The sequence below is a fragment of the Nerophis ophidion genome, linkage group LG11 (genome assembly GCF_033978795.1).
Source record: "Nerophis ophidion isolate RoL-2023_Sa linkage group LG11, RoL_Noph_v1.0, whole genome shotgun sequence".
Classification (NCBI taxonomy): Eukaryota; Metazoa; Chordata; class Actinopteri; order Syngnathiformes; family Syngnathidae; genus Nerophis; species Nerophis ophidion.
The window spans coordinates 50,910,051-50,931,383 of record NC_084621.1 but is presented as its reverse complement, the minus strand read 5'-3'; the positions used below and the strand labels follow the sequence as shown (position 1 = coordinate 50,931,383).

At 40.4% G+C, this 21,333-nt stretch overlaps 1 protein-coding gene across 1 annotated transcript in view; it reads left to right on the top strand.

The window, feature by feature from the left end:
- The window catches only part of dnah5 (dynein, axonemal, heavy chain 5), a 240,506-nt gene that overhangs the window by 23,935 nt on the left and 195,238 nt on the right, over positions 1 to 21,333 (top strand). Inside the window, exons 16-24 of the mRNA XM_061914766.1 lie at positions 1,786 to 1,993; positions 2,082 to 2,195; positions 3,157 to 3,363; positions 3,467 to 3,547; positions 5,402 to 5,492; positions 5,843 to 5,988; positions 8,745 to 8,922; positions 15,336 to 15,590; positions 15,800 to 15,996. Of these exons, the coding sequence (XP_061770750.1) occupies positions 1,786 to 1,993; positions 2,082 to 2,195; positions 3,157 to 3,363; positions 3,467 to 3,547; positions 5,402 to 5,492; positions 5,843 to 5,988; positions 8,745 to 8,922; positions 15,336 to 15,590; positions 15,800 to 15,996 (1,477 nt within the window). The remainder of the gene's footprint in view (positions 1 to 1,785; positions 1,994 to 2,081; positions 2,196 to 3,156; positions 3,364 to 3,466; positions 3,548 to 5,401; positions 5,493 to 5,842; positions 5,989 to 8,744; positions 8,923 to 15,335; positions 15,591 to 15,799; positions 15,997 to 21,333) is intronic.

The following is a 21,333-nucleotide window of genomic DNA, read 5'->3' as shown; positions in this document are numbered from 1 at the left end:
CACTCACATTCACACACTAGGGCCAATTTAGTTTTGCCAATCAACCTATCCCCAGGTGCATGTCTTTGGAAGTGGGAGAAAGCCGGAGTACCCGGAGGGAACCCACGCATTCACGGGGAGAACATGTAAACCCCACACAGAAAGATCCTCAGCCCGGGATTGAACCCAGGACTACTCAGGACCTTCGTATTGTGAGGCAGACGCACTAACCCCTCTTCCACCGTGAAGCCGTGTTTTCTTCTACTTTTCTATTATTGTTATTTTTGTTTTTATTTTTTGTCTCTGTGTTTGCCACTTGCCTGTGCATGAAAAATGGTGTTTAAAAAATGTTCGATTTGATTTGATTTGATACATATTCTTAAAGGTCCCACAAAACTTACAAAGTATAAAGCAGTGTTTTACAACCACTGTGCTGCGGCACACTAGTGTCCCGTGAGATACAGTCTGGTGTGTGGGAGATTGTCTAATTTCACCTATTTGGGTTAAAATTGTTTTCAAACTAGTAATTAGAGTCTGTAAATTATGTGTTTTTGTTGAGTGTCGGTGTTGTCTAGAGCTCGACAGAGTAACCATGTAATACTCTTTCACATCAGTGGGTGGCAGCTGGTGCTAATTGCTTTGTTGATGTCGAAAACAGTGGGAGGCGGTGTGCAGGTAAAATTGTGTCTAATGCTTAAACCAAAAATAAACAAAAAGTGAGTGCCCTTAAGAAAAGGCATTGAAGCTTACGGACGGCTTTGCAGAACGAAACTAAAACTGAACTGGCTACAAAGTAAAGGAAACAGAATGCTGGACGACAGCAAAGACGGCTTCCACAAAGTACATCTGAACATGACATGACAATCAATAATGTCCCCACAAAGAAAGATAAGAACAACTGAAATATTGTTGAATCGCTCAAAGGAAGACATGAAACCAAAAAAGGAGCGCAGGACAATAATTAAAATACTACATACAGGAAAACAGCAAAAAACTCCAAATAAGTCAGGGCGTGATGTGACAGGTTATGACAGTACACCTTCTTTGAGACAAGAGCTATAGTGATGCAAGGTTGGTTATGGTTTGAAGTCATATCCAACAATTGTGACAACTTTTTACCGTCAAATTGAGTTTCGTTTTTTAATGATTTATGCTGGTGGTGTGCCTCTGGATTTTTTCAACGCAAAAAATGTGCCTTGACTCAAAAAAAGGTTGAAAAACACTGGTATAATGAACCCTGCACGTTTCAAGCACAACATATGAGATGTATATCAACAAGCACTTGAAGGGGAACTTCACATTTTTTAAAATTTTGCAGATGATCATAATCCTAATGAGAGACAAAAATATTTTTTTCTTTTTTGCATTCTAATTTGTAAAAATGTATGTAGTTGTAAGAAAAAGCATGGTGTGCCGCATGTATCATGATCAAGATCAGGGGTCTCAAACTCAATTTACCTGGGGGCCACTGGATGCAGAAACTGGGTGAGGCTGGGCCGCAAGAAAAGATTTCTTCAAAAATCCAACATGCACTTTTTAATGAATTCTCCTTCTATGAATGGCTTTCCCCGCCCTAGCAATATACTTGCCAATCCTCACAATTTTTCCGGGAGACTCCTGAATTTCAGTGCACCTCCCGACAATCTACCGGTGCAACCATTCTCCCGAATTTTTCCCAATTTTCACCCGGCCGACATTATTAAGGGCTGCCGTGACTGCACTGCCTTTAACGTCCTCTACAAAAGTGGTTTTCAAACCATATCTTAAAACCAAATCAACTTATTCTGTTTTCTGTCAATAAAACAGATTGGGCATCCCCAACCTGGGTGTTGAGGAAAAATACCAACATGTTCTCCAGAACTTTGGCCGAGACATCGAAATGGTGTACCGTCTTTTCATCAAGCAGAAACTGGATCCACCAATCGGCCGAGACTTGCCCCCTGTCTCCGGTCGAATCATGTGGGCTCGACAGCTGTACAGCAGGATCCAGGGTCCCATGGATCTTTTTCAAAAGGTTTATTAGTCATCGCCGTCTTGTAAAATAAGTATACATGTGTTAACATTTTTTTTTAATATGTTCTCTTTCATGTTTATTTGTACAGCATACTGGAGTTCTTTCCAAACCGGAGTCCAAGAAGATCATCAGGAATTACAACAGAGTAGCAACAGTACTGCTTGAGTATGAGATACTTTACCATCAAAACTGGATGAAAAAGGTAAAAAAAGACAAAAAATGTCATATTTTTTTTATTTTCAAGAATAAACTTATTTTTTCTTGCAAATTTTCTTCATTTTATTACTTACGTATAAAATACTACACGGTCTAGCTCCAGCCTATCTTGCCGATTGTATTGTACCGTATGTCCCGGCAAGAAATCTGCGTTCAAAAGACTCCGGCTTATTAGTGATTCCTAGAGCTCAAAAAAAGTCTGCGGGCTATAGAGCGTTTTCCGTTCGGGCTCCAGTACTCTGGAATGCCCTCCCGGTAACAGTTCGAGATGCTACCTCAGTAGAAGCATTTAAGTCTCATCTTAAAACTCATTTGTATACTCTAGCCTTTAAATAGACCTCCTTTTTAGACCAGTTGATCTGCCGCTTCTTTTCTTTCTCCTATGTCCCCCCCTCCCTTGTGGAGGGGGTCCGGTCCGATGACCATGGATGAAGTACTGACTGTCCAGAGTCGAGACCCAGGATGGACCGCTCGTCGGGACCCAGGATGGACCGCTCGCCTGTATCGGTTGGGGACATCTCTACGCTGCTAATCCGCTTCAGATGGTTTCCTGTGGACGGGACTCTCGCTGCTGTCTTGGAGCCACTATGGATTGAACTTTCACAGTATCATGTTGGACCCGCTCGACATCCATTGCTTTCGGTCCCCTAGAGGGGGGGGGTTGCCCACATCTGAGGTCCTCTCCAAGGTTTCTCATAGTCAGCATTGTCGCTGGCGTCCCACTGAATGTGAATTCTCCCTGCCCATTGGGTGTGAGTTTTCCTTGCCCTTTTGTGGGTTCTTCCGAGGATGTTGTAGTCGTAATGATTTGTGCAGTCCTTTGAGACATTTGTGATTTGGGGCTATATAAATAAACATTGATTGATAAACATTGATTGATTTACATTACAGTATTTTAAATTCCCAGCAATATGACCTAATACCTCACATTAACCTCTGATATCCAGGTTGAGGATTCCAGGGCAGGCCTACAAGCCTCATTGCTGATTCGATCACCAGAGACAGAAGAGTTGCTTGTGAACTTCGACCCGGAGATTCTGACCCAGATCAGAGAGGCAAACTGCATGAGCCGGATTAATTTGGAGATCCCACCGTTTGCTGCTTTGCTGCAACGTAAACAGGACACCCTGAAAAAGAACTGCAACAAGCTGCAGGTGGCAAACAGCACATACTCACTCAAAAGAAAATATACTCATTTTATTGGAACAAAGGGTTTTGACTCTGCATAAATCGTTTGCATCTTTGTATATGTTTCAGTGGATGTTGAGTGAGAACACCAGAGTGCGAGCAAAAATTCAGAGTGCCTTTGAGCAGCTGGCCACGCCGCATGTAGCGAAGGTACAGTAAGATGTGGACATGCAGTGTTCACACACAATTTCTACTGGGGGGCTGGACTCACTCTGAGGGACCGGTGGAGTAGCTCGGTCATCAGCAAGTATACCCATAGAAAAGTTGCTGCTTCTTTGCATCAAGAGGAGTCAGTGGAGGAGGCTCAAGCATTTTGTCAGAAAGCCTGTAGCATCATTCTATTTTGTTTACCCTTCTTAAAGTTAAAGTATCACTGATAGTCACACACACACTAGGTGTGGTGAAATGATCCCCTGTATTTGACCCATTCCCTTGTTCTGCCCCCTGGGAGGTGAGGGGAGCAGTGAGCAGCAACGGTGGTCACGCTCAGGAATCATTTTGGTGATTTAACCTCAAATTCCAACCCTTGATGCTGAGTGCCTAGTTTCGGGGCTTTGGGTCCCATTTTTTAGTCTTTGGGATGACTCAGCCGGGGTTTGAACTCACGACCTTCCAGTCTCAGAGTGGACACTCCAACCCATGGGTGTCAAACTCTGGCCCGAGGACCAAATTTGACCCGCCATATAATTTCATTTGGCCCTTGAGGCAATATCAAATTAACACGAGAGCTGGCCCACCGGTATTATACAGTGGCTGTGCCGCTGTAACACCGCGTTCACCGCAAATATTCATACTTGCCAACCCTCCCGATTTTCCCGGGAGACTCCCGAAGTTCAGTGCCCCTCCCGAAAATCTCCCTGGGCAACCATTCTCCCGAATATCTCCCGATTTCCACCCAGACAACAATATTGGGGGCCGTGCCTTAAAGGCACTGCCTTTAACGTTCTCTAGAACCAGTCGTCACGTCCGCTTATCCTCCATACAAACAGCGTGCCGACCAAGCCTCATAATATAAGCGGCTTCTACACACTCACAAGTGAATGCCATGCATACTTGGTCAACAGCCATGCAGGTCACACTTGAGGGTGGCCGTAAAAACAACTTTAACATTGTTACAAATATGCACCACGCTGTGAACCCACACCAAACAAGAATGACAAACACATTTTGGGAGAACATCCGCATCGTAACACAACAGAACAAATACCCAGGATCCCTTGCAGCACTAACTCTTCCGGGACGCTACAATAAACGCTAACACCTAGAAGGTTAATTTGTTCAACCTTGGCCCGCGGCTTTGTTTGGCCCACTCTGTATTTGAGTTTGACACCCCTGCTCTAACCACAAGGCCACTGAGCAGGTGTCAATTAATACTTATTTTCTTTTTCATTGATTAGTTTCAAGATTTATACTGGACAAAACATAATTTTTTACACACGGTTTTCAGTTGTGTGCGCCCAATTGATTTTTACAATTAACTATAATATTGTCTTTAAATATGTTTTCTATCAATTAAGCATGTTAAGTGCCTTTTTATTATTCCATAGATTTACTCCTTTTATGATATACATCTTTATTTTACGGTTGACCATACCTTTGCTTTTGCATACCCACAAATCCGTCTTATCTAATTGGTCCAGACCTGAAACATCCTCCAAAGACCTTCTGGAAGCATACAATTATTCACTTAATGCATAATACTAGTGGTTTTATGGTCTAAAAGAACTTTGAATTTTAAATGTGTGAATTTATGAATACTTTGATTTAATAATGGATGTAATACATGTAATGTAATATTGCATTTAATGTATGATCGAGAAATGTTACGACCCCACTGTGCATCAATTATTGCTAAATTTGGCATGAAATAGTAATAAACTAGTACATTTATGATACCATCTTGGATCATTAGAGTTATAAAGGCTTTCTTTTTGAAAAGACATTAAGACATTCTGTTTTTAACACAAGTACAGAGTGCATAATCAGTTATCATTAATTTGACAGGTGGATGACGCAGTACAACCAGGGTTGACCTGCTTCAACTGGACATCAATGAACATTGACAAGTACCTCAGTAACATCGACAAAGCCTTAGGTAGGCAAAAGGTGGGGAGAAGGGGGAGGATGGGGCACAACATAGTCCTGTGCAATCAATATCTCACTTGCTGACACATGAGTCATCCTGCAATTCAGCAGAGGCGACATCGGATGAAATTTACATTATGATATCATCTCCCACTGTGTGCATTTTTCCAGTGTGTGTGGTCCCATGCATAATTAATAAACAGCTTGTATCCAATCCTTTCCCGTCTCATCCTATATTTTACCATGCCCCTTTTTTTTTTTTTACTTCTTTTCTCTACATGCTCCTCCTACCCCGTCACTCCAAATGTCTCCCTGCCATCGTCGTCTCGTGCACGTCTGACTGTTTTTTCTCTCCTCCAGAGGCTCTGGAGCTGTTGATGGACAGAGTGAACGACCTGGCAGAATTCAGGATAGATGCAGTGTTGCAGGAGATGAGCACATGCACGCTGTGCATTCTCCCAGAAGATGAACCAGTCACCTGTGAGGACTTTGTTAAGTCCACCAGGGTAAATATAAATACATGCAGAGTGCCCAATAGAATAACCAGTAGTTTCCTCAATGCTGCAATAACCAAATACGCTTACCAGTTAGCATATTTTCAGCCTTAAAACTTTAATCGGGGATACATTGGCCAAAAATGTAGAACTGTACTTAAATTAAAACATTGATTAATAGCAAAGTTGTCTTATTAATTAAAACCGATATCTGTTTTCTGGTTTGCAGATTTTTTAAATTTACCTGTCATTTACAATCTCTATGTAAGAAGAGAACACGCATGCATTGTAAATTGTAAATAAATGTTAGTAAAAGTCAACTAACTACACTCTATTCCAGTGGTTCTTAACCTTTTTTCAGTGATGTACCCCCTGTGAAATTGTTTTTAATTCAAGTACCCCCTAATCAGAGCAAAGCATTTTTGGTTGAAAAAAAAAAAAAAGATAAAGAAGTAAAATACAGCACTATGTCATCAGTTTCTGATTTATCAAATTGTATAACAATAGTGCTCATTTGTAGTGGTTTTTCTTGAACTATTTGGAAAAAAATATATACAAATAACTAAAAATTTGTTGAAAAATAAACAAGTGATTAAATTATAAATAAAGATTTCTACACATAGAAGTAATCATCAAATTAAAGTGCCCTCTTTGGGGATTGTAATAGAGATCCATCTGGATTCATCAACTTAATTCTAAAAATTTCTTCACAAAAAAAAGAAATCTTTAACATCAATATTTATGGAACATGTCCACAAAAAATCTACCTGTCAACACTGAACATTGTTGCATTTCTTTTTACAGTTTATGAATTTATATTCATATTTTGTTGAAGTATTATTCAATAAATATATTTATAAAGGATTTTTGAATTGTTGCTATTTGTAGAATATTTAAAAAAAAATCTCACGTACCCCTTGGCATACCTTCAAGTACCCCCAGTGGTACGCGTATCCCCATTTGAGAACCACTGTTCTATTCCGCCCATACAGCGCTCTAAAAAATCTCTAAACTCCTCCGTCAAGGTTTCATATACACACTGTAAGTATATATGTAAAGCAGTAATGGGCACATTTATATTAATATGTAATATTTACATATCTTTCCCATTTTAAGCATATATGGGAACATTCATTTCATCGACGTGTCACAAAACGGGCAGCACGGTGGAAAGGGGGTTAGTGTGTGTGCCAATACGAAGGTCCTTGGTTTGATCCCAGACTCGGGGTCTTTCTGTGTGGAGTTTGCATGTTCTCCCCGTGATTGCGTGGGTTCCCTCCGGGTACTCCGGCGTCCTCCCACCTCCAAAGACATGCACCTGGGGATAGGTTGATTGGCAACACTAAATTGGCCCTAGTGTGTGAATGTGAGTGTGAATGTTGTCTGTCTTTATGTGTTTTGCCTTTGGCCCGAATGCAGCTGGGATAATCTCCAGCACCCCCCGCGACCCCAAAAGGGACAAGCAGTAGAAAATGGATGGATGGATGGTATCACAACATACACTTTTCTCTTCAACAAATACAAACCTACTTACTACTCAAGGCAGACTTTGTGAGAGCAACAAAGACTACTTTGGGACAAATGATGATCCAGAACCTTACTGTATATTTTGAGCCAGAATATAAGGGGGGTGAACAACAAATTTGAGAAGCTTTGTGCCAAACAGATCTGGCTTAGAGAAACACTAAGCATAACTAAGTGCTAAACAAAACAAAACAAAACCAAACACCTACTGTCCAATATCTACTCTCACTGATATGCCGATTGATGGAATGTTTATATCTTCCTGTTTTAGATGAAAGATTATTCATAATCCACCCAAAGGGTTGAACAAAGATGCCGCGTACGAGCGTCTTTTCATGTCTTTCTAAAGTTTATTTAGGGGTTAAAATGCATAAAAAAACAAAAAAAAACTTGAGTTCTTGTGTTACATAGGCATTGTGAATGAAAGGCAACATTGCCCCAAAAGTGAGGTTCCCCTTTAACCTTGTGATGCCAATTCATCAATCGATCGATGTTTATTTATAAAGCCCTAAATCACAAGTGTCTCAAAGGGCTGCACAAGCCATAACGACATCCTCGGTTCAGATCCCACTTAAGAGCAAGGAAAAACTCACAACCCAGTCGCATGTCAATGTGAATGACTATGAGAAACCTTGGAGAGGACCGCAAATGTGGGTGACCGCCCCACCCCTCCCCCCGCCACCCCTCTCTCTAGGGGTGACCGGATGCAATGGACGTCAAGTGGGTCTAGCATAATATTGTGAAAGTCCAGTCCATAGTGGATCTAACATTATAGTGAGAATCCAGTCCATAGTGGGGCCAGCAGCAGACCATCCTGAGCGGAGACAGGTCAGCAGAGATGTTCCCAACCAATGCACAGGCAAGCAGTCTACCCCGGGTCCCTACTCTGGACAGCCAGCACTACATCCATGGCCATTGAATGCATAATTAATGAATTGGAACATTTCTAGGTTTTAATAACCATGATTAATGAGGGTTTTTAAATGTGATTAATCAGCAGTATAGTTAAATGATTAATAATGTATTGAATCACTGGAGACAAGCCAATGCACTCTGATATGTAGTCCCTGAATCTCATTTATTACAATCCATATTTTATTCCGATTCGGCAAGTGGTAAAAAAAAAGAAAAAAAGAAACAACTGCTGAGTGAGACTAATGAGACCGGATGAATCCACGGTAAAGCCTCAAGATCTAACATAAAGCTGCAATACTTTTGTGCGTTTGTTTTGTGTGTGAGCATAGGACCTGTGTATAAAACAAGCCCAGAGTCTACACACCAAGAGCTTGCAAGTGGAGGAAGCAGCTAATGAACTGATCAACATGCTGCTGGATTTTGACCACAGTCAACAAGAGGAGGCTGAAAAGTTGGAGGAAGAAAGCTGCTCTCAAACCAAGACACAGCACCCCATAGACAGCGAAGGTATCACTGCTCTATTCTGTGAGTCTCTGGCTTGGGCAGGGTGTGCATTAAAGACACAACCAACACAAATGCAGTTCGAGTACGTTTATTATTAGATGTTAGGAAAAAAACGTATTAATAATATTTTTTACAAGGTATGTATAGATTGGGACTAACTATAAATAAATACATATGAACAATTAACAAAAAGACCTATTCAGTGCGGGTCTCAAAAAAAGTCTTTATTTCCGTTCGATCAGAGGGAGAAAGAACTTGTCAGACACTCTTTTCAATATACAATCAGTTCAATCGACAAAGACTAGAGATGTCCGATAATGGCTTTTTTGCTGATATCCGATATTCCGATATTGTCCAACTCTTAAATACCGATTCCAATATCAACCGATAACGATACCTACAGTCATGGAATTAACACATTATTATGCCTACCGGTAATTTTGTTGTGATGCCCTGCTGAATGCATTAAACTATGTAACAAGGTTTTCCAAAATAAATCAACTCAAGTTATGGAAAAAAAAGCCAACATGGCACTACTATATTTATTACTGAAGTCACAAAGTGCATTAATTTTTTTAACATGCCTCAAAACAGCAGCTTGGAATTTGGGACATGCTCTCCCTGAGAGAGCAAGAGGAGGTTGAGGTGGGTGGGGGCGGGGTTGAGATGGGGGGCTAGGAGGTAGCGGGGGTGTATATTGTAGTGTCCTGCAAGAGTTAGTGCTGCAAGGGGTTCTGGTTATTTGTTCTGTTGTGTTTATGTTGTGTTACGGTGCGGATGTTTGTCATTCTTGTTTGGTGTGGGTTCACACATTGTTAAAGTTGTTCATATGGCCACCCTCAGTGTGACCTGTATGGCTTGCATTCACTTGTGTGTGAAAAGCTTTAGCTATTATGTGACTGGGCCGGCACGCAAAGGCAGTGCCTTTAAGGTTTATTGGTGCTCTGTACTTCTCCCTACGTCCGTGTACTCAGCAGCGTTTAAAAAAGTAAAAAATGTTACTTTTTTAAACCGATACCGATAATTTTGAAACCCATACCGATATTTTCCGAAGTTACATTTTAAAGCATTTATCGGCAGATAATATCGGCAGTCCAATATTATCGGACATCTCTAACAAAGACATATACTTAGAGAGGCTCTCATGGTTGTTGTGGACACACGTCACTGACACACGTTGGATTGAATGAGGCCAAGAACCCCAAATGACAAAACCCCTGGGTCTTTATAGCAAAATTGGGGGAATGTCCAAATAGGCTGATAGGTCCAAGGAGAAAAATAAGGGTTTGATATCTCCTACCATAATAAAGCCAATTCAAAACTGCTATTAATTGAAAAAGTAAACGACACACAATAATTGGACAAAAATATAAAACAACTAATATTATTTTGACATATATTTTCGGAAAAGGTTTGGCTATAATCTACATCTAAATAGAACAGTCGTTTTAGAAATACGGTCAGAAATTGGTCACGATGACAGAGTTCAAATGGATGCTAAATTAACAATTGTATATATGGGCTTTTTGTCAAACTTAAACTATTACAAAAGACATAGAACATGTTTAGCAGAAACAAAGTAAAAGTTTATTCATGAGGTAACTCAGTCAATCAAAGTAGAACAGAGCATGACGACCACGTTGATGATCAGCTACTGAAGTGATCGGTTGCCCCCCTAATCTTTGTGGGTCTAAAAAAACAAGAGCGTTAATGCCAGGGACTGGCCTTGCTCATAACAGAAAGTCACAATTCTGGCCAAGTTGTGCCATCATGGAGGGGAACAGTTTGCGGTACACATCAAAATAGTAAAATTTGACATGATGCCAAACTTCACAAAAGTCTACACAGCTACAGTAGACAGGGATTGTCTTGACCCCAAGGAGAAGATGAGTAGTGTGGGCAATCTAATGCTCCAATTGTTATTTGAATATTTAATGTAACATAATTAGCGGTCATGAAGAGTGGTAAACATGTAACACTTTCAATGAAATATTATAAATAGTCCTTGTTCATAATCAATATTTTTATAAAGGAAATCATCACAGGTCCCTTTATAATTAATGCAACTTGTGCAAAACAAATAACACAATACCATACCATCAAATCAAGAGGCCTACTGATTTTTTTATGATTTCAACCACAATGTCTACACGTTAGCAGAGGTTAAAAATCAAAAAGCTCAAGCAGATGGGAATTATCTCCAACAGCCAAACAATTTGGAAGGATTATTGCGTAATTCTTGTTATGTACCGAAGGTTCTTGCAGACCCAGCAGCCGGGTAAAAGCAGGTTCAAGTCTGCGCCGTGACAATTTTTATGCTATTATTGGTCTTCTAAAGATCCCAAAAATTTGTTTTAAAACCCATAGAGACCTGGCATTCCTGACTATAGCTCCCAGACTCTGGAACAATTTGCACCGGTCCTTCCGTGATCTTGACAGTATTGATAATTTCTAAGAAACATTTGAAAACTTCTCTTTTTAGTAAAGCTTTTAGTTAATGCACCTTTTAACTATAATTTTTAATCCACTTTGTATCATTTTTATGATGTTGCCACTGATGTTTTAATTGAATTGTTGTTTTACTGCACCTATGTTTTGTATAGCGCTTTGTGATTTTATCTGTGAAAGTATGTTTACTTACTTACTTACTTACCAAATGACTAAACATGCTTGCGTTATGGAAATGTTTTTTTTTTACTGCTAGTAAGTGATGACTTTTCGTATTACACATAGGGGCGGTATAGCTCGGTTGGTAGAGTGGTCGTTCCAGTAATGTAAGGGTTCCAGGTTCGATCCCTGATTCCACCATCCTAGTCACTGCCGTTGTGTCCCTTGGCAAGACACTTTACCCACCTGCTCCCAGTGCCACCCACACTGGTTTAAATGTACAAACCCCGTTTCCATATGAGTTGGAAAATTGTGTTGGATGTAAATGTAAACAGAATATAATGATTTGCAAATCATTTTCAACCCATATACAGTTGAATATGCTACAAAGACAACATATTTGATGTTCAAACTGATAAACTTTTTTTTTGTGCAAATAATTATTAACTTTAGAATTTAAAGCCAGCAACACATGAAAAAGAAGTTAAGAAAGGTGGCAATAAATACTGATAAAGTTGAGGAATGCTCATCAAACACTTATTTGGAACATCCCACAGGTGTGCAGGCTAATTGGGAACAGGTGGGTGCCATGATTGGGTATAAAAGCAGCTTCCATGAAATGCTAAGTAATTCACAAACAAGGATGAGGCGAGGGTCACCACTTTGTAAGCAAATTGTCGAACAGTTTTAGAACAACAATTCTCAACGAGCTATTGCAAGGAATTTAGGGATTTTACCATCTACTTTCCATAAAATCATCAAAAGGTTCAGAGAATCTGGCGAAATCACTACACGTAAGCGATGATATTACGGACCTTTGATCCCTCAGGCGGTACTGCATCAAAAACCGACATCACTGTGTAAAGGATATCACTACATGGGCTCAGGAACACTTCATAAAACCACTGTCAGTAACTACAGTTCGTCGCTACGTCTGTAAGTGCAAGTTAAAACTCTATTATGCAAAGACAAACAACAACACCCAGAAAAGACGCCGGCTTCGCTGGGCCCGAGCTCATCTAAGATGGCCTGATGCAAAGTGGAAAAGTGTTCTGTTGTCTGACGAGTCCACATTTCAAATTTTATTTGAAAAATGTGGACATGGTGTCCTCCGGAACAAAGAGGAAAATAACCATCCGGATTAATATAGGCGCAAAATTCAAAAGTCAGCATCAGTGATGGTGTGGGGGTGGATTAGTGGCCAAGGCATGGGTAACTTACACATCTGTGAAGCTACCATTAATGCTGAATGGTACATACAGGTTTTGGAGCAACATATGTTGTCATCCAAGCAACATTATCATGGACACCACTGCTTATTTCAGCAAGAAAATACCAAGCCTCATGTTACAACAGCGTGGCTTCGTAGTAAAAAAGTGTGGGTACTTTCCTGGCCCGCTTACAGTCCAGACCTGTCTCCCTTTGTAAATGTGTGGCGCATTATTAAGCGTAAAATATGATAGAGTAGACCCCGGACTGTTGAACGACTGAAGCTCTACATAAAACAAGAATGGGAAAGAATTCCACTTTCAAAACTTCAACAATTAGTTTCCTCAGTTCCCAAACGTTTATTGAATGTTGTTAAAAGAAAAGGTGATGTAACACAGTGGTGAACATGCCCTTTCCCAACTACTTTGGCGCGTGTTGCAGCCATGAAATTCCAAGTTAATTATTATTTGCAAAAAAACAAAAAACAAAAGTTTATTAGTTCGAACATCAAATATCTTGTCTTTGTAGTGCATTCAATTGAATATGGTTTGAAAAGGATTTGCAAATCATTGTATTCCGTTTATATTTACATCTAACACAATTGCCCAACTCATATGGAAACAGGGTTTGTAACTTAGATATTGGGTTTCACTTTGGCCCTGCGATGAGGTGGCGACTTGTCCAGGGTGTACCCCGCCTTCTGCCCGATTGTAGCTGAGATAGGCGCCAGCGCCCCCCGCGACCCCAAAAGGGAATAAGCGGTAGAAAATGGATGGATGGGATGGATGTAAAGCGCTTTGAGTCACTGGAGAAAAGCGCTATATAAATATATAACTAATTTCACACTTCACTTCATTGCCTAGCGCAGTGGTTCTCAACCTTTTTTCAGTGATGTACCCCCTGTGAACATTTTTTTTAATTTAAGTACCCCCTAATCAGAGCAAAGCGTTTTTGGTTGAAAAAAAAAATAAAGAAGTAAAATACAGCACTATGTCATCAGTTTCTGATTTATTAAATTGTATAACAGTGCAACATATTACTCATTTGTAGTGGTCTTTCTTGAACTATTTGGAAAAAAATATATAAATATAACTAAAAACTTGTTGAAAAATAAACAAGTGATTCAATTATAAATCAAGATTAAAGTGCCCTCTTTGGGGATTGTAATAGAGATCCATCTGGATTCATGAACTTAATTCCAAACATTTATTCACAAAAAAATAAATTTTTAACATCAATATTTATGGAACATGTCCACAAAAAATTTAGCTGTCAACACCGAATATTGCATTGTTGCATTTCTTTTCACAGTTTATGAACTTACATTCATATTTTGTTAAAGTATTATTCAATAAATATATTTATAAAGGATTTTTGAATTTTTGCTATTTTTAGAATATTTTAAAAAAATCTCACGTACCCCTCAGCATACCTTCAAGTACCCCCAGGGGTACGCGTAGCCCCATTTGCGAACCACTGGCCTAGTGGTTAGAGTGTCTGCCTTGAGATCAGTAGGTTGTGAGTTCAAACCCCAGCTGAGTCATACAGAAAGACTATAAAAATGGGACCCATAACATCCTTGCTTGGCACTCAGCATTCACCAAAAGTGATTCCCGGGCGCGGCTACCGCGGTTACCCAGGGAGGTGATCAAGGGTGATGGGTCAAATGCAGAGAATAATTTCGCCACACCGAGTGTGTCTGTGACAATCATGGGTACTTTAACTTTAACTTTAAAAAAGTGTGTATGACTATACAACAGTGGTTCTTAACCTTGTTGGAGGTACCGAACCCCACTAGTTTCATATGCGCATTCACCGAACCGTTCTTTAGTGAATAATAAAATATTTTTTAGTTTCAAATTCAAGACAAAGTTATGTTTTTGGTAACACTTTAGTATGAGTAACATATTTCAAGTAAGAAAGACTTAATTTAGAGTTATTTCGACACTAAGGGAACATATTCTAAGTAATAAAGACTTAATTTAGAGTTATTTGGTTAGGGTTAGGGTTATACTAGGGCCATGCCAAATAAGGTATTAATAATGACTAGTTAAGAGCCAATATGTTACTAATTTGCATGTTAATAAGCAACTAATTAATGGTGAATATGTTCCCCGTACTAAAGTGTTACCATGTTTTTGTACTGGTGCAGAAAATGAACGGTGTATGAACATCACCTTGTTCATACAGCAAAACCAACACACCTTACACACCTGCAAACCAGTCAGCTGTTGCCGTATCCGTAATACACCGATAGGGAGACGTTGGTATTTACAGGATGAGTCGGGTGTGTTTTGACCTCCACAGAACCGCTGAGGCCGACTCGCCGAACCCCTAGGATTCGATCAAACCCAGGTTAAGAACCACTGCTATAGAATCTTTGAGCATACCTGCTTAAACCTAGGGACATTGGTAATGCAATGGTTCACATAGCACACATTTGTGTATCAGGTTGATGCCCTAAGTCACCTTTGGTCATTAGTTGGGTTTATGTGGCCCGGAACATTGGATGTTCTGAAGGTAGTTTGAAGATTTTAGGTTAGTTAGTCTTCAATGCAGCTATGTTAAGGTGTTACAATCAAGGTGTTCTTGTTTCTCAGGGAATAAGGACGGCCTCTCAGAAAACCGCCTCTTCTCCAGAAACACCTTACTCCTTCCTGCTAGTGTTGGCGCATATTCTCCTCTGGTGAGACGGAAGAAGAAGAAGGACCTGTTGGAAGTAATGGAGGAGGAAGCACGGGAGCTTCTGTCATATTTCAACCAACGCAACATAGATGCTTTGCTCAAACTGACACGCAACACCTTGGAGATGTTGCGCAAGCGCATCCAGATCTCCCCGCTTCCACATTTCATGGGTGGGCTTGATCTACCACTTTGCTGCTTTTAATAATTCCCTGTATTATATTAGTGATCAATGCAAGTGCTGCTCTTTATAGCTATAATTGAGAACCTCTGCATGACTTGTAGAAGTCCAGGAGAATTGCCTGAGAGCTTACATTTTTTATCGGACACGTCAATTGCGTCAAATTCCATCGGCATGACACTCTTTTCTTTTCTTCTATAGGTGACTATGACTCACAAAGACGTGGGAGGAGCAACGGACAGCAGGCAATCTTCAGAGTCAGTGTGACCCTCTCCATTCCAAACATCGCAGTCATTCCCAGTCTTGAGGATGTGCAGCAGGCATTGAACAGGGCCGGGGACTTTGTGGTCAGTGTCAGCAAGGGCGTTGGCCAGTGGAGAAACGAAAGGATCTCAAAGGTGTGTTTTAGATAAGGTACGAGGCAAGTTACCTCAAAAAGGTTTATACAAGGGTGAAGTCAAACACAATGTGATCTTGATGAATAATGTCTTCATAAAACCTGGGCAAATAATGCAGTAGTCCACATTTCAAACCCTGCTAAAGCAATAACACCATCTCCAATGTTGAACATGCAGTTAAACCTCAACTTAACATTTAATTAGAATACATATTAGAGATGCGCGGTTTGCGGTCTCATCCGCGGAGTTCGCGGATAAACCGCGGGTCGGGCGGGTGACATGACGAAAAAATAGATTTTAATTAGATTCGGGCGGGTGGCGGTTGAACCATTCGGAAATATTTGATATACATGTTTAAGGGATTGGTATCGTCTACCATTCAAAGAGCCATTTAGGACCCGTGTAACAAAGCGATGAAGACAATAGGAGACGCAAACATTCTCTAGAATAACTGCCGGCAGTCACCCAGTTAGAATGTATCAGGGCGTGCTATCAAGCCATTGGTTTTGTCGCCTTCCATAGCATGTACGATCTGCTTGACAGTCCAGCAACACGCACACGACTGCAAGGCATACTGGGTGACACAGAGTACACTAATGGTTGTGATATAAACAATTTTGACACTCTTAGTAATATGCGCCACGCTGTGAAGCCACACCAAACAAGAATGACAAACACATTTCGGGAGAACATCCTCCCAGTAACACAACATAAACGCAACACAACAAATACCCAGAATCCTTTACATCCATGATAATTCCTGACTATTTTATACACCCCGCTAGCAGCAAACCCCGCCACCCCCCACACCCCCTGTGCGTCGGTAAGGTGGGCGGGGTTGGGGCGCGGGGGCGTAAAATATATTCAGGATTTGTCACGGATGCAAAGGATTCTGGGTATTTGTTGTGTTGCGTTTATGTTGTGTTACCGTGAGGATGTTCTCCCGAAATGTGTTTGTCATTTTTGTTTGGTGTGGCTTCACAGTGTGGCACATTTTAGTAAGAGTGTTAAAATTGTTTATATCACAACCATCAGTGTACTCTGTATCACCCAGTATGCCTTTAAATCTTGTGCATGTGATTGCGGAAACTGCAGACAACATGTTACTGAAATAACAATCGGTTTGTACATGTTGTTGAAGGTGTCAAAGGCAATGGCTTCACAGCACGCCCTTAATCTTGTCATCAGGACGAACACCATTTGATATTCGCGAGAACGTTAGCGGCTCCAATTGTCTTCATTACTCTGTGAAACGGGTTTAAATAGCTCTTTGAGTGGTAAAGGTGTTCGACCTCTGATGTATTTCAACGGGCGGGTGGCGGGCGGTTGCGGTTCTGATAAAATGTTGGATCGGGTGAACGGCGGGTGGATGACGACTTTGGTGATGCGGTTGCGGATGATATAATTGCCTATCCGCGCATCTCTAATACATATATATATATATATATATTAGGGATGTGGGAAAAAATCAATTTGAATACATTGTGCGATTCAGAATCGATTCTAATAAAAAAAAAAAAAACATTTTTTTTTTTTTTTTTTAATCAATCCAACAAACCACTACACAGCAATACCATAACAATGCAATCCAATTCCAAAACCAAACCTGACCCAGCAACACTCAGAACTGCAATAAACAGAGCAATTGAGAGGAGACACGAACACAACACAGAACAAACCAAAAGTAGTGAAACAAAACTGAATATTATCAACAACAGTATCAATATTAGTTATAATTTCAGCATAGCAGTGATTAAAAGTCCCTCATTGACATTATCATTAGACATTTTTAAAAAATATAAAAAAAGAACAACAGTGTCACAGTGGCTTACACTTGCAACACATCTCATAAGCTTGACAACACACTGTGTCCAATGTTTTCCCAAAGATAAAAAAAGTCATTTTTTTGGGTTCATTTAATAGTTAAAACAAATTTACATTATTGCAATCAGTTGATAAAACATTGTCCTTTATAATCATAAAAGCTTTTTCAAAAATGTTTTACTACTCTGCTAGCATGTCAGCCGACTGGGGTAGATCCTGTTGGAATCCTATGTATTGAATGAATAGAGAATCGTTTTGAATCGGAAAAATAGCGTTTTTGAATCGAGAATCGCGTTGAATCGAAAAAAATCGATATATATAATCGAATCGCGACCCCAAGGATTAAAATTTAATCGAATCGTGGGACACCCAAAGATTCGCAGCCCTAATATATATATATATATGTATATATATATACATATATATATACACTATATTGCCAAAAGTATTTGGCCACCTGTCTTGACTCACATATTAACTTGAAGTGCCATCCCATTCCTAACCCATAGGGTTCAATATGATGTCGGTCCACCTTTTGCATCTATTACAGCTTCAACTCTTCTGGGAAGGCTGTCCACAAGGTTGCGGAGTATGTTCATAGGAATTTTTTATACCATACTTCCAAAAGCGCATTGGTGAGGTCACACACTAAAGTTGGTCAAGAAGGCCTGGCTTTCAGTCTCCGTTTGAATTCATCCCAAAGGTGTTCTATCAGGTTCAGGTCAGAATTCTGTGCAGGCCATTCAACTTCATGTCTTTATGGACCTTGCTTTGTGCACTGGTGCACAGTCATGTTGGAAGAGGAAGGGGCCCGCTCCAAACTGTTCCCACAAGGTTGGGTGCATGGAATTGTCCAAAATGTTTTGGTATCCCGGAGCATTCAAAGTTCCTTTCACTGGAACTAAGGGGCCAAGCCCAACTCCTGAAAAACAACCCCACACCATTATTTGTCCTCCAACAAATTTCACACTCGACACAATGCAGTCCGTTCTCTTGGCAATCTCCAAACTCAGACTCGTCTATCAGATTGGCAGATGGAAAAGTGTGATTCATCACTGCTCTAAAGTCCGGTGACGACGTGCTTTACACCACTGCAGCCGACACTTTGCATTGGATTTGCTGATGTATGGCTTAGGGCTTAGATACAGCTGTTCGGCCATGGAAACCCATTCCATGAAGCTCTCTGCGTACTGTATGTGGGCTAATTGGAAGGTCACATTAAGTTTGGACCTCTGTAGCAACAGACTGCAGAAATTCTTTGCACTTCAGCATCCGCTGACCCCTCTCTGTCAGTTTACGTGGCCGACCACTTGGTGGCTGAGTTGCTGTTGTTCTTAAACTCTTCCCTTTTCTTATAATAAAGCTGACAGTTGACTTTGGAATATTTAGGAGCGAGGACATTTCAGGACTGGATTTGTTGCACAGGTTGCACAGTTCCACGCTGGAAATCACTGAGCTCCTGAGAGCGGCCCATTCTTTCACAAATGTTTGTAGAAACAGTCTCCATGCCTAAGTGCTTGATTTTATACACCTGTGGCTGGGCCAAGTGATTAGTACACCGGTTTCTGATAATTTGGAGGGGTGGCCAAATCTCTCTCTCTCTTTGTCTCTTTGTCTCTTTGTCTCTCTCTCTCTCTCTCTCTCTCTCTCTCTCTCTCTCTCTCTCTCTCTCTCTCTCTCTCTCTCTCTCTCTCTTTCTCTCTCCCTCTCTTTCTCTCTCTCTCTCTCTCTCTCTATATATATGTATATTAAACTACTGCACAAAAAATTGTTCATATTCATTATCTCATAATTCGCATCGGTCACAATTCAGAAAACATTTTATTTTGTATCTTTTCATGGGACAATTCATAGAAATTAAACCAAGGTACGTGTACACTTTGGAACAGTAAGAGCCTGAGCTTCAAAAAGTCTGCGAGTATTAAACTCGTGCAATCTTGAACGCGCACGCAAAGCTGATCTACTAAGCTTGTGCACAAAAAATTAATTTGCCAAATAGGGAGCGCAATCCTGTTTTCATGTTTATGCAGAATATACGCTGATAATCATAATGCTTGTAATACTGGGAGAAGGAGTAAATAGATTAGTGCTTTTCTACCTTCAAGGTACTCAAAGGGCTTTGACGCTACTTCCGCATTCACCCATTCATTCACACACTGATGTCGAGCGCTGCCATGCAAAGCGCTAACCACGACCCATCAGGAGCAAGGGTGAAGTGTCTTGCCCAATGGACGTGAAGCTGCGATTGAACCTGGAACCCTCAAGTTGTTGGCACAGCCGCTCGATCACCCGAGCGACGCCGTCCGAGATGCAAATATAATAATTTATGCTCGCAATGTAATTAATCAAGACTGAAAGTGTTTTGCATCTGTATTTGGCATTTGAAATGTGCGTGAAAACTGGCACAGTTACGCACAAATGGCTGTGAGCGAGTAGTCGGTCGCACTACAAAGACTAAAACTATTTCAACTGATTTGTTTTAGGTATCTGCTGGTGGTTTTGTTTTTGGCGTTAGTTAATATCAGTATTATTAATTGGATACTATTGTTATTAGTATATCATTATTAGAAGTATCTATCCCATTGAAAAATACTATTATTAGTATATTATTATTATTTTATATGCCTACATGAGAAAACATGCATTTTATTGTATTCTTCCATGGATTTCTGGATAATTCCTGATTAACCATCCCAACACTGGCGCCTTCAGAAATGTATCTTTGGTGTGCTTGAACTAGTTTGTGCTGTAAAGATCACACTTCCACAGTATCCATTCATCCAATTTCTACTGCTTGTCCCTTTTGGTGTCACGGGGGAAGCTGGAGCCTATCTCAGCTGCAATCGGGCGGAAGGCGGGGTGCACCCTGTGGTGTGTGCTGCATATTCCGCATCATAACCAAACAGCATAGATGTCATGTATTTGGAGGGAAATGAGTGTCTCCTTGGGCATAGCCGGTCGAACACGCAAAAGCCTCATTAAACAGGGCCGTCTGCACCACTTTTTCTCTAGTTATCAATAGCACATAGAGTCTTAGTAAATTACCTGCAACATGCCAACAAATAGTACTCACTGTTTAGTGCGTGCTATTTGGATCTTAAAAAATCAGGCTTTTAGTGTACTTCTTGGAATGGTTTGCTGATTGCAAGGATAGCAGGATTTGGTGATTTGCACTCATGCAGCCCCAGGTCAGCCACCATACTTGCCAACACGCAAATCACAATTATGTTAGTACTCCAATTATCTCGCCTTTTCAATATTACCTGTTGTGTTCTGAGTCAATTTAAGTGGACAGTGAATGTATAGTGCGTTACACATTTTGAACTGAGTAAGGTTCAATTTCTGGAGAAATTTCCCTTGACAAGGTCAACTGTAGTTAAAAAGGTTGCTGAAATACGGGTGGAGTTCTCAACTTTGTTTGATGCTGAATCTCCTAAGATGCCAGCAATCACGGAGCTAAAAGCTCTTAATTCTCAAATAAAAACATACTTGTTCAAACTGTTTCCAACACAT